At 39.2% G+C, this 14,058-nt stretch overlaps 2 protein-coding genes across 2 annotated transcripts; both read left to right on the top strand.

The window, feature by feature from the left end:
* The first annotated feature begins 5,634 nt into the window (after positions 1 to 5,634).
* Positions 5,635 to 13,317, top strand: LOC125315619 (galactinol synthase 2-like). The gene is made up of 3 exons (XM_048281112.1): positions 5,635 to 5,722; positions 12,054 to 12,360; positions 12,473 to 13,317. Exons 1-3 carry the CDS (start codon positions 5,694 to 5,696, stop codon positions 13,151 to 13,153), a joined length of 1,017 nt encoding a protein of 338 aa, XP_048137069.1. The 5' UTR covers positions 5,635 to 5,693; the 3' UTR covers positions 13,154 to 13,317.
* LOC115756172 (galactinol synthase 2-like) lies at positions 5,675 to 6,963 on the top strand. Its single transcript, XM_030695866.2, has 2 exons — positions 5,675 to 6,026; positions 6,143 to 6,963. Exons 1-2 carry the CDS (start codon positions 5,694 to 5,696, stop codon positions 6,821 to 6,823), a joined length of 1,014 nt encoding a protein of 337 aa, XP_030551726.2. The 5' UTR covers positions 5,675 to 5,693; the 3' UTR covers positions 6,824 to 6,963.
* Positions 13,318 to 14,058: the final 741 nt, after the last annotated feature.

Raw genomic sequence — 14,058 nt, 5'->3', positions numbered from 1 at the left:
AATAAAACAAAAGAAGAAAAAAATATATAATAATCCTAGATCGCGAACAGTGATTCAATTGATGATAAAGAAAGAGAATTTTCAATTCAGTTTTCCACATTAATGACAGAAAAAAGGATTGATCAACAATCAAAAATATGAAAATATCACTAATAATTGATCACTTCGGTGTCCTCGTTAGTGATTTCTGGTCAAAGTTAGTTGGAATGACTGAATTGACATAAATGTAAATGGTTTAGGACTAAATTGGCACAAAAAGAAAATATTTATTATAGAATTTGTATAATTGTAATAAGTTTAGAATTTTTTTTTTATAATTCTTCCGACTTAGATTAGACATGCATCACTTTCCTACAGAGAAGTGGGGAGGATTGTCTTTGGATAGACATGCATCGCAATCCTTAAATAAAAAATAAGAATAAGAAGAAGACAATACATAAGACTAGTATAGGAGACAAATGTCATTAGAGGATTGGGTTTATTAAGAAACCTCGAGAAATTCAACTTTTGACTAAAATTAATATTTATGATAAGTTAGACTTGCCGACATGGTAATTTCCTCTATTTCTAGCTGCATCTATGAAAGCAAAAGAAGGGTGCGTAAGGATTGAGCTACGGGGCCTATTTGGGCATTTCCTTCCCCTCATCTTTTCCTTTTATTTTAAGGTCGTGGGCATGGCCATGGACAAAATTGGGAAAATTTATCCAATTCGGAAGCATTCGTTTGGCGAAAAATAAGCAAATTTAAAGCATATTTTTCGAAAAATGATTTATTATATCGTTTAGAAAAAATAGTCGACGAAAAATGTTTTCATCATCGATAACAATCTCTGTCTAACTATTTTCGTAGACGATAGAATTTTTTTTTTTCCATTCACTTATTTTTGTAAACGAAATAAGCGATTGTTTTTTAAAAAATAATTTTTTAAATCATTCATTTTTCACGAAATAAACACACCCTCTGTCTTGAATCTATTCCACTTTTACCAATTCAATCACAAACCTTTTAATTGTGCTAATTGAATTCTAATCCTTTCACGTTTTGTCAATTGAGTCCAACTGGATTATTTTTTATCGAAAATCGCTGATGTGAAAGTCAGCTTTCCTACATGGCTAGCAAAGCAGATAACATGTAACCTTTTAATTGCTGCAGATGCAACACGAATCAATTTGATAAAGCATGACAATTCAAAGTTTCACTTGGAATGACATTTATAAGGTAGAAATCATTAATTTTAACAAATTAACGACGCGTTAATGACTCCCAATATTTGTGTAAAACGTCACAAGATCATTCTAGTCGCAATTTCATGAAATTTTATTTTCTTGCACGTTAGCAGAGCTGGAGACACACTCCTCTAGAAGGATAATGAATTGAATTATCCAAAGAATCAAGAATATTCCCCATGAGATTCTTAGATTGGTAAGTCAAAGCCACTTCATGCACGGTGATACGTCGGTCCAATCAGAATATTTTAGCTTCCATTTTGATTAACCACCTTATTAGGTAACGGGATTCGTTAGGACCCCCACGTCTTCTTGGTTCAACTAACATAACTAGAAAAGGAGGCATCCCAAGAAGGTGCTCTTTTGCGCCACGTGTCCTTGCACCGTCCTTTGACCATTGAGCCGACACGTGGAAACGTCGCGAGCAGCAATATGAGGACACCCCAATTAATCCCGGTTTCCGACCAAAAAAGGGAAAAAGTAATCCCGGTGGGATTCCACAGCTGGAGCAGCACGCCACAAGCATCCTTGGAAATGCGGGGAAAAGTGTTAAAATATATATATATATAGATACACCGCATTGATACTAAATCAGTCTTCAACTTTTTGTATTTATGTCAAATCAATCTTAAACCTTTTAAAGTTATGCCAATTGAGTTAATCCGATCAATTTTGATTGAAAATCGCTGATGTGGACGTCGGGTGTCCCGCATAGTAGGACTGATGTTAACGTTGATTTTTTTTTAATAAAATAACTAAGGGCAAAGAAAAAGAATAAAATACCAAAAAATAATTAAAATATTATTCATATTATTAAAAAATATTTAAAAAAATTTACGTCATTGCCGGCCATACCATGTAAGACAACTAACGTCCACGTAAACTAATTTTCAGCCATTGGCCAGATTAACTCAATTAATGCAAATGAAAAAGGCTTACGACTGAATTGGTACCAATAAATAATTTAGGACTGAATTGACATAATACAAAATGTTTAGAACTGAATTTGCATCAATAAAAAATTTAGGACTGAATTGACACAAATACAATAAGTTTAAGACTTTTTTGACACTTTTCCCTGGAAATGCGCCGATGGTCGCCACTCCCCATTCTTTCATTTTCATTGAGCAGCATGTGTGCAAAGTTCGGTCCCACCTGAGTTTCACTTGGTGTTTGAAAAAGCTTATGTAGCAGAATTCGATTGATTATTCGCTAAGTTACTCGTTAGCAAAGACAAGAGAAAACTCGCCCTAAATATGTAAATCTCTTATCTCGATGTAAAAAATCTCACATTTGAAAAAGAAACATTGTTGAGACTAAATGATGTGATGAATTGAACGTGCGCTGCACGTTCGATCCCTACTAAAATTTACTAGTTAATCACTTGCAATCAAAGTTTGAAATCATGGAAGAAATAGAACAAAAGAAAGTGCAAGAGACTCCCTGGCATGTTAGATTAATGTGAAGAGGCAGATGATTCCCTACAGATGAATAGTAGCTATTTAGTAACGACATAGATAACGTTGACTGATGACGTGTCATATAATACCTAATTAGGGGTTGATTATCTTATTGTACATTGGTAAAAATCGAGGAACTATGCTTCATTTTTTCTAGTTTCTAGCTACATGCATAGAAAATGCATGAGATATATTGTGTTGGTCAAACACAACAACAGAAGAAAATGAAATGCACATATGGCCACAAACTCGTTTGATTTGCAGCATTACACTCGAAATAATCATAACGGCTAAACCCGCTTCGATACCATAATAAGTTTCGATTAAAAGTGAACCAGATCATTCTACTATGCTAATTTTGAATTAATCGTCCTCTTGTGATAATCGTAATAGGATCTCTCTAATTTCGTTTCCATTCAACTCGTGATGAATGCATTAGTTAAATCATACTTATAAAACCTCACAACCTACAAGCGATCTCAAAACCAAACCAAATGACCTCTCAAAAATTTCTCTTCTAGTAAAGTTGGCTCCATACACAGCAAAACTTGTTCAATCGATTTCTTATTAGGATTAATATCACGAAAAATCTCAAATTAATACATATATGAAAAATTCATGCCAAACTATTTTTTTTTTGTAAAGATGCCAAACTAATTTTTTGATCACAAAAAATCTGAAATTAGTATATTTGTGATAAATTTACCTCAAAATATTTTTTTGACTATCAAAAACTCTAAACTAGTACATCTGTGACAAATTTACCTCAATCCGGTACACTCGTGATAAATTTACCCTCTTTTAGTTTTTGTGAAATTTTACATAGCAATTGATGGATGTATCCATTTGAGATTTTGACATTTATTTATTACGGGAAAATCGGTTTATGGATTTTTCATGATATAAATTCAATTTAACAGAAACAAACGGAGAGTAAATTTATCGCAAGTTGTCATAGGCATATCGGTTTAGGATTTTTGGTGGTCAAAAAAGTTTGGTTAAATTTGTCACAAGTGTACCCTTTTGGAGTTTCATGTGGTAAAAAAATAATTTGAAATAAATTTATCCAAGATGTACTAATTTAAGATTTTTTTGTGGTAAAAAATAATTTTTAGAATAAATTTATCACAAATATGCATGTTTCTTCCCTTACCAAAAAAAATATATATATGCATGTTTCTTCTAAATATTACGAGAGATGGACCCACAAACAAATTCAAAAGTCTGACTCCTCTCAGGGCTTGCCGTGTGTCCGCCACGTGGCCTCCGAAGTTTCCAACACGTTTCGTAACGTACACAGCATCAGCATGCATGGAAGCGAAAGGAAAATAAATAAATAAATAAATCGTGGAATATTCGGGGCGCTGGACGGTGCGGCGGTGGTTAACCAGCGGGTTTTACTAGTGAATTAAAAAAACATTACAAGTTCTACACTTTTCTTAACGATTCTTTCCACGTAAATTGAGAGGAAGCTTCTCCAGAGCGCAAGATCCGGTGCTGCTCGGTCGTAGCTCCCCACGTGGAGTCGCGGCATCTGATCCGTTGATTTCCTCTCTTGGATGCCAGGAGAAAAAATCACGATGCACTCCCGTGTGAAAAAATAAATACGTTTTAGGAAGGTTCGATCTGTTCACGAAAGCATACGTGATTTTAATTGTAAAATGCAAATGATTTAATTAAGTTACCTAAAAAGATTATTTAAATTACAGAGTATCAAATATTTAAAGAATCGTGATCTTATGTATAAGGGATTTAGTTCACTCATGAATCACAATTTGACCATCATTTCGTATTTTTATATTGTTATTCATTAAATGTAAAACAAGCGCTTTCGTGAAATTTAACGGTGGAAGGCCAATGTTAAGATGATCTTCTAACCCAATTGCGGCATTTCAATCTCGAAAACCGAATGTCATTAGTTCAAATCACACCAACAGTTTACAAACCGCTTTCGGTGTTAGAATCACTCGCACATGTCGGTGGTTTGAACTTAATCAATTCATCCAATCTTTAGGGCATTTGCCGGGGTTTCGTGTCCGTGCCCCTAACTATAAAAAGAATAATTCTATATAGTTTGTTTCATTTAAATTGAAAATTATATCTTATAATCAAGACAGCCATGATGAATTTCAAAACGCAATTTTAATTTTCGAGCTAGCACGATATAAACCCATATGTTTATTTGATCAGTATATCACTTTTATTGTATTTTATTTTATTTTTTTGCCTCTCTTTCCGTTTTGTGGAGGTGGGTTTGGTTTCCTACTATAAGTTATATTTAACAATCTTTTCTGATCCGTTTGGTTTTTGGCTGAGCTTATCCTTCGACAACATCATGGTTAGTCAAAGGAGCTGTAGAAGTTTCTCGTGAGAGCGACAATGGCCTTGTTGACTTGACTCCCACTTTCGGGCAAGCGCTTAACATTATCCTTAAAACCCGCCCCCACCACAGCATTCTATAAACTTAAAATGCATGTTTCAGATACGTAATCACCCTTGCAATATTCTTAAATTGCACGAATGCCCTAGTGCTGTCCTGTAATTATGCCGTCGGTAGCTAGGGCTATATTAGTAAAACCAGAAAAATTTGACTTTTGTGGCCTTCCAAAAGAATCAACGGCATTAACTGCCTCTCGCATATTCTTGCTTACCAACCGTCCGATCGACTCACACTGACCCATCACGTGGACTTCGATCTACCGATGGAGCTCCAAAACGACTTCGTTTGAGGAGAAAATCTTTTGGTTTGTCGGAATGAAACTCCTACATTCATGTAGCCTCGATCCCATGTCTCGATTTAGGAAAGTAATCCCCACATTATCTCCAAGATTTACTCACCTTAAATTAAAAATTAATTCCATATCTCTATATAAACCGAGCACCTCCTCCTGCCAAGTCCATCAACTCAAACTCAGCCGAGCAATTGCGAAACCTTCTCAGACACAAGTTCTCCAAACCTCTCACAAAACTTTCTTAGCGCACACAGCCTTTTTTCCTACCACAGAAATGGCTCCAATCATCGCCGCCCATGCTGCCACCAATGGATTCGTGAAACCGAAGGCCGAGAGCCGGCCTAGCTGCGCCTACGTCACGTTTTTGGCCGGAAACGGCGACTACGTGAAGGGTGTGGTTGGGCTGGCCAAGGGGCTGAGGAAGGTGAAGAGCAAGTACCCACTCGTGGTGGCGATCTTGCCGGACGTGCCGGCAGATCACAGGAAAATCCTAGTGGATCAGGGCTGCATCGTGAGGGAGATCGAGCCTGTCTATCCGCCGGAGAACCAGACTCAGTTTGCCATGGCCTATTATGTCATCAACTACTCCAAGCTCAGAATTTGGGAGGTATGCTTGGTTATCAAATATTTCTCTGGATCTTAGATTTTTGTCAGCTTCTTCCAAAGCTAGGATTGAGAAGTACTATTAGCCTGGTGATATTAATCTGGCTTCTTGAATTGCAGTTTGTGGAGTACAGCAAGATGATCTATCTGGATGGAGACATCCAAGTCTTCGACAACATCGACCACCTCTTCGACCTCCAGAGCGGCTTCTTCTATGCGGTAATGGACTGCTTCTGCGAGAAGACGTGGAGTCACACCCCTCAGTTCAAGATCGGGTACTGCCAACAGTGCCCCGACAAGGTCCAATGGCCCGACGACGCTGGCCCGAAGCCGTCTCTCTACTTCAACGCCGGGATGTTCGTGTACGAGCCAAACCTGGACACGTACCACGATTTGCTGGAAACCCTCAAGATCACACCTCCGACTCCATTTGCTGAACAAGACTTCTTGAACATGTACTTCAAGGACATCTACAGACCCATTCCTAACGCGTACAACCTCGTGCTCGCGATGTTGTGGCGTCACCCGGAGAATGTCGAGCTGGAAAAGGTGAAGGTCGTTCACTATTGTGCCGCGGGGTCAAAGCCGTGGCGGTACACGGGCGAGGAAGAGAACATGGACCGGGACGATATCAAGATGCTGGTGAAGAGGTGGTGGGATATCTACAATGACGAGTCCTTGGACTATAAAAACATCATTGCTAGAGATGAAGCCACGAAGCAAACAAAATGGGATCGATTCCTCGCAGTGTTGGCGGACGCCGGAGCTTTCCGCTTCATAACCGCCCCGTCCGCGGCATAGTTGCATGTAACTAGGGTTGTTTTAAGTGTGTAGAGCAATTACAGAGCCGGCTACAATTGGAATCGGCTGCTCATGTTTTATTTTTTTGCCTTGAAAGGGGAAGAGTTTCGTTTTATGTTCCCTTTCAATTCCCTGATTTTGGGGCTGAAGATTAAAGATTTCTTCTATTTTTCTTTTTGTGTTTCTTTTGTTGAGTGATGTACGTATATATTTTAATCGAAATTTCGAATTTGTACGTGCTAGGTTTGTTCTACATCTATTGTCGTGAAATCTACACATGTTACTTTAGCGAAAAAAAAGAAAAAGAAATAAAAGGCGTGGATATGGTTATAATCTATGAATGGAATGAAGAGCTGAAGAAATAATGAACCTCAGATAAGAGGTAGTTTAAGCTTTTTACTTGCGCGGAGAGCAGTGTTTAATGTATTGATCCAACATTTGTTATACACAACAGATGTCTTGAAGGATGAATCAAAAACCATTTTGTAGAGCCGAAGAGCGTGACATTCGTTTCTTCAATTTGAGCCTATTGTTAAAAGGGTAATCAACTTAGTGGAATAAATTACAACACGTTTAAGTGATCTGCAACTTCTATCTAAATTGTGAGAAGACCATTTTTTACTTTTATTGTACTTTCATGATATTGTATTTTCTTGTCCATAGCAGGGGTGTCAACAGTACGGTTCAGTTCGGGATTTTTTAATAACCGAACCGAACTATTATGGTAAATTGATGAACCGAACCGGATCATCACTCGAACCAAATACGTACCGAACCGAACCAAACCGAACTGAATTTTCGGTTCGGTACGGTTCGGTTTTTCGGTTTTCCTAATTTTTTCCCCTTTTTTAAAAAAAAGAATTTACCCTTTAAAACAAGAAAATGACCCTGTTCGGATCAGATCGAAAGGGTTAATCAAAGGCTTGACCCGAAAAGTTTGTTTAAAACAAGAAAATAATCCCTTTGAACCAAAAAAGGGAAAAAATTTTGTTTCAAAACGATCAAGTCGAGCTCGAGTTTGCCTTAATCAAAGGCTTGACCCGACCCGATAAAGGTCCATGTCTCCCCCTCTTTCTCTCTCTCTCTCTCTGCCCGACTCTGGCTCGCCCTCTCGCTGGCCTTCAACGAATCGAACAAGGCGAGAGAGAAAAATGAACCAGCGGGAGTACAGAGGAGAAAGTGAAGATCCAGCGAGTGGTGGAAAAATCTGCGCTTTTGACTAGCCGCCCAAGTTTTACGTGGGAAGCGAGATGGCGGAGTGAGCAATCGCGCCCCAAGGTGTCCACCATTGGGTCGTCGCGGGCGTCCGCGGGAGGACGAGAGCGATCGGGGAGTTTTCCTCTGGAAGGATCTGGAGTCGGAGATCCCGATGGTGGGCGTTTCGAGCCTGGAGTTGCAGGAGTCTGGCTGGGAGGAGCTGAGAACCGAACCGAACCGAACCAAACCAAACCGAGTTTTCCAAGAAAGTGATCTGATCTGTTTATGGAGACGTGGCAATGAAAAGAGAAGCCCAAAAGATGAAAAAATGAAATAGGGAGGCTCAGAGTTAACCCGAGGTTGATCGAGCTTGAGTGGTCAAAATGTTTGGCAAACGTCAAACTTGTTGGTAGAACCGTTATAAATTAAAGGAGGACAGAGAACGTTGCTTCTTAGACTCTTCTCAAAGTCTGAGCTTGCCAACATTTGAGCTCATCATCTTCTGAGTTCGCCAACATCTGAGCTCGCCAACATCCGAGCTCTCCAATATCCGAGCAAGTCATTCGAAAACTGTCCGTTTGAAATAACGATGACTAATTATTGCGATCAAAATTCTATCAAAACTATTGTAAAAGAATATTTCAAAACTATTGAAATGTCCAACATAGACTAAATAACCAAGTGAGGGTTATGAATTTGTGGTTCTAAATTTCTTGAAAAAGAAAGAAAAGAGAAAAGAGACATTTTGGAGTTCGATATATATGTGAATTGCTCCATTTTTGCTTACTTTTTGAGTGGTGGTATCTAGGATCCTTTACATGTACAATCAAGGAAGTATAATGATCTCGATTCAGTTTGAGATTCTAAGACATCCAAGAACCAATTAACATAGTTCTCCACGTATAAAAGAAATACATAATATGAAGCTAACGAAGAGAGGGATTCAACGGTGGAGTTGATGAGGCTAAAGAAAGGGAAGACGAACCGGTTCGAGATCACCATCGATAGACGCGCCTTTGTTGGAGAACCCGCCACTCGTTGCCGGAGAGGTGATCGGCTGCAATCGAAGAGTCGGCCTGCGATCGGAGAGGCGGCCGGGGGTGGTCGAGAAGTGGATGGGGCGTGGCGAAGAGTTAAGCGTGTAATTTGTGGTGTCATAGACAAGAGAAATCCCATATAACTCTGTCCCACCTCTTAGATTTTATCATAGCTTATATCTACTTTATCTTGTTTTGGATAACTACCAAGCACAAGATAAAAAAAACATATCTTATCCTGAGTTGTAGCCGAACGATGAGACGTGGTCTTAATGGAGACGACTCATGTAAAAGAGTAATGGATTGGATATCCAAAGAATCAAAGAATATGCCAATGAGATTCTCAAATTGGTTAGTCAAACTTTATCCCCCTTACAAATCAGTAACGGTTGTAACCCTTCAGTGGACTTAAAATATTCTTGATTGAGAGAAGATTTTAGTTTCCCTTTTGATTAATTCGCCTTACTAAATTAAACGGATTCGGTGGACCCACCTCCCCTTGGTCCAAACTAACATAGCTGGAAAAAGGAAGGAAAAGAGGTCTCTCCCAACAAGGCTCCCTTTTCCGCCAAGTTTCCTCCCACCGACTTTTGAACATTGAGCCGACCCGTGGAACGCTCCGAGCAATATCGGCAACGCAAGAGGAAACTTTAATGGCTGCATGTGGGCCCCTCATTCGATTCCAATTTTCGCAGAAAATAAATAATTATTCAAAAATATTTTTGTAAAATTGATTACTTATATTAAATGAAAAAATTAATTAACGAAAAATATTTTCGCACCCAACGAAATATTTGGACATAAATCATTATTGATAATGAAAATATTTCTTAATAATTAATTATTTCAACCGATCGTCTTTTTAAAATATTTTTTGAATTATTCATTTTTTTGGCTAAATAAATGGAACCTTCGTTACAAGTAAGAATGATATCATGTGCCGGCTAGTTATTCAGTAAAATGGAACCTTTAAGGTAAAGCTCGAAAATTATTATCACGCTGATCACCCCTCCCACTCTGTCAATAATAACACCATGAATCAGTGCAAAAAAATGGCCACAACCTTGTATTATTCCTATTCCTAGCATTATACTTGGAATAATCGAAATAACTAATACAATGTCAAATTAAAATAACGTTCCAATTTGAGAAAATCTTATATTGACTTTGTCTAAATTAACAATCATGCGGAAAAGTGAATTGGAGAATTTTAGAAGATTATTTTTAAAAAAATTCAGGAAAATCAAATCAGATACACATTATAAAAAAATATATAAAAAAAATTAGAGAAAACATAATGAATATTTTTAAATAAGATATATCTAAAATATCTCTATCGGTTTATATAACATTTTCTAGGTCAAGCATTCTGCATTGCGTATTTAGTAAAAGTTAAGCAATACATCCTCAGTCGATTTCTGGATCTTAGGGGAGAAGGGGGGGCCCACAAAGAATTCTTAAGTCTGACGGACGTGTAAGGGATTGCCACGTGTCCGCCCTCGCAACATTGGACCCGTGCAGCTGCCGACATGATACTTACTTATGATTCATGATTCATGCATGGAACGTGAAGGGACATAAATAAATAAGAATATCAATTCCTCTTTTTGACCAAAACTTGTCCGAAATTGAGAGGAAGCCTCTCCAGGGTCCCAACAAATAAGATCCCAGTGGCGTTCTCCATCGAGCAAATATTGGATAACTCTAGCATTCATAACGGAGTACACTGTACAAACTTATTAATTTCGTACTGTGAAGTGACGATTAATTGATTTAACTTACCACAAAAGATGATTTAACTTAACAAGTATCAAGTATTTAAAGCATCTCGAGTTATGTGTTAGAGATTTAGCTCACCGTTAAATCACAAATTGATCATCATCTCATCTTAGATCTTTTGTTAAATTTAAAGGGTGAAAGGCCAATATTAAGATGGTTTGTAATCGTTCGGGGTAGGCGCAATTGGTCGGGGATAACGACATTTTCACCTCGGGTATTGGATGTCACTTGTTTGAAGCCCACCAATGACGTGCAAATTACTTTGGTTAGGATCACCTGCAAAAGCTCAAGGTCTGGACTTAAGTTGTTCATTGTTGGGGTTGGTAAATTGTTCAATCGGCTTCCAAGTAACCGGGTTTATGCCCCCATTTCCTTGATTATGCAAAATGATTTGCAAACTCAAGTAGGATTCACGAGCTGAAACAACATAAACAGATATGTTTATTTGAACAATATAATCATTTTTTGCTTGTTAATTATTATTATTATTTTTCTTCCTTCTACAACTTTTTGTTTTATGGCATTTTGGCTAAGCCTATCCTTGTTTTAAATCTCGGTTGGTCAAAAGAGTTGTAGCAGTTTCTCATGAGATCGACAACACACTTGTCGACTCCCAATTTTGGGCAAAGGGCATAGCGTTATCCTCGCAAACCGCCCCTACCACAACATTCCTCAAATTACAATGATACCCTTTGCGCTATCTCGTAATTACTGAGTCGGTCGCTAGGGTTATAGTAGTAACTCTACCAAAAGCTTTGAGGGGTCTCCCAAAAGATTAACAACATTAACTATTTTCTCGCATTTTCTAGCACCGTCCACCGTACCCAGATCTGCGCTTACTGACCGACCGACCGATCGACTCGCACTGAACCACGTGGACTTCCATCTGTCGGTGGAGCTCCAAAACGACTTCGTTTAAGGGGAAAATCTTTTGGTTTGTCGGTATGAAACGCCAGCATTCAAGCGGCTTCCTTCCCACGTCGCCATCACAGGAATTAGGAAAGCGATCACCACATTATCTCCAAGATTTGCTCACCTTAATTTAATATTAACTCTCCAACTCTATATAAACCGTGCACCTCCTGCTGCTAAGTCCATCAACTCAAACCAAGCCAAGCAATTGCGAAACTTTCTCAAACGCAAACTCTCCATTCCACTCACAGGAAACCACAAGCCTTTCCTGCCAAAGAAATGGCTCCGATCATCACCTCCGATGCTGCCGCCAATGGCTTCGTGAAACCGAAGCCCGAGAACCAGCCTAGCTGTGCCTACGTGACGTTTTTGGCCGGAAACGGCGACTACGTGAAGGGTGTGGTTGGGCTGGCCAAGGGGCTCAGGAAGGTGAAGAGCAAGTATCCCCTGGTGGTGGCGATGTTGCCGGACGTGCCGGAGGATCACCGGAAAATCCTGGTGGATCAGGGCTGTATTGTAAGGGAGATCGAGCCCGTCTATCCACCGGAGAACCAGACTCAGTTCGCCATGGCCTATTATGTCATCAACTACTCCAAGCTCCGAATTTGGGAGGTATGCACTTGGTTTTTCAGATATTTCTTTGTATCTTAGATTTTTGTCTGCTTCTTCCAAAGTTAGGACTGAGGAGTACTATCGGTTATTGATGTGGCTTCATGAATTGCAGTTTGTGGAGTACAGTAAGATGATCTACCTGGATGGAGACATCCAAGTCTTCGACAACATCGACCACCTGTTCGACCTCCAGCGCGGCTTCTTCTACGCGGTAATGGACTGTTTCTGCGAGAAGACGTGGAGTCACACCCCTCAATACCAGATCGGGTACTGCCAACAGTGCCCCGACAAGGTCCAATGGCCCGGCCACGCTGGCCCGAAGCCGCCTTTCTACTTCAACGCCGGGATGTTCGTGTACGAGCCGAACCTCGGCACTTACCAGGATTTGCTGGAAACCCTCAAGATCACACCTCCGACTTCATTTGCTGAACAAGACTTCCTGAACATGTACTTCAAGGACATCTACAGACCCATTCCGAATGTGTACAACCTCGTGCTCGCGATGCTGTGGCGTCACCCCGAGAATGTTGAGCTGGACAAGGTGAAGGTCGTTCATTATTGTGCCGCGGGGTCGAAGCCGTGGCGGTACACGGGCGAGGAAGAGAACATGGACCGGGACGACATCAAGATGCTGGTGAAAAAATGGTGGGATATCTACGATGACGAGTCCTTGGACTACAAAAACATCGTGGCTAGAGATGAAGCCGCGAAGCAAACAAAATGGGATCGATTCCTTGCGGCGTTGGCGGACTCCGGAGCTTTCCGCTTCATAACCGCCCCGTCCGCAGCCTAGTTGTTTGGAGTTAGGGGTTTGTTCAAGCGTGTAGAGCAATTATAGAGTCAGCTGCAATTGAAATTGGTGGCTCTTTTTTTTTTTCCTCGAAAGGGAAGGGTTTTATTTTCTCTGTCGTTTTCTCGATTTAGGGGTTGAAGATAAAGATTCCTTCCTCTTAATTATTTTTTTTTTTGTTGTTTTCTTTTGCTGATTGATGTGTACAAATATGTGTTAAAACGAAATTTCAAATTAATAGATGTTATTTTTGTTGTACATTTTGTGTTTCTTCGGAATTTTTCTTTAAGTAACAATGTATTCTCTCCATGAATATCTTTTCATAGACCATCGAGGAAGAGAATGGAGAACTACAGAAACAAATAGCGGAGTGAAGAAAAGGTGCTATGCACTCTTTCTACACACATTCTTGTTACGCTATGATATATTAACCCTTGTCAATTTGATGAATATAGAGAGAAAAAATGGCATGGAAATGGTTATAATCTTTGCATGGAATGAAGAGCTGAAGAGAAAATGAACATTCTGGATAAAGGGAGGGCCCTAAAATATTTGAGAAGTTTAAAGCTGTGAAAGCGTTTATCTCGGATCTCTCGCTTAACCACGGATCCTATGTAATTTCCCTTTTATCTACCTTATCAAACTTTTGGCTTCCAAGTGAGAGAAACGTTAAAGAGTTGTCCCTCATCATTTGCCAACGGGTAATAATTAATTTATAATTTAATTATACACAACAACCAAGCAGATTATCCCACGAGAATCAAAAATCATTTTGTAGATTTAAAGAGAGTGACTAGTTTCTTCATCTGAAATGTCAATTGTAAAGTACTTTTAACTTAGTTGAATAAATTGCCGTCCGTTAGTGATATGCGACTTCTATCTAAATTGCGAGAAGATCATTTTAACTT

Source organism: Rhodamnia argentea, chromosome 6 (assembly GCF_020921035.1).
Source record: "Rhodamnia argentea isolate NSW1041297 chromosome 6, ASM2092103v1, whole genome shotgun sequence".
NCBI classification, from domain to species: Eukaryota; Viridiplantae; Streptophyta; class Magnoliopsida; order Myrtales; family Myrtaceae; genus Rhodamnia; species Rhodamnia argentea.
Note: the sequence above shows the minus strand (reverse complement) of the source record. Positions and strands in the feature narration are given on the sequence as shown.

Excerpts from the sequence above, each read along its gene's own strand:
- LOC115756172 (XM_030695866.2), top strand. The coding sequence starts at position 5,694 with ATGGCTCCAATCATCGCCGCCCATGCTGCCACCAATGGATTCGTGAAA. Across the intron at positions 6,027-6,142 it reads CCAAGCTCAGAATTTGGGAG|TTTGTGGAGTACAGCAAGAT; the intron begins GTATGCTTGGTT and ends CTTGAATTGCAG.
- LOC125315619 (XM_048281112.1), top strand. The coding sequence starts at position 5,694 with ATGGCTCCAATCATCGCCGCCCATGCTGC. Across the intron at positions 5,723-12,053 it reads ATCATCGCCGCCCATGCTGC|TGCCGCCAATGGCTTCGTGA; the intron begins CACCAATGGATT and ends CACCTCCGATGC. Across the intron at positions 12,361-12,472 it reads CCAAGCTCCGAATTTGGGAG|TTTGTGGAGTACAGTAAGAT; the intron begins GTATGCACTTGG and ends CATGAATTGCAG.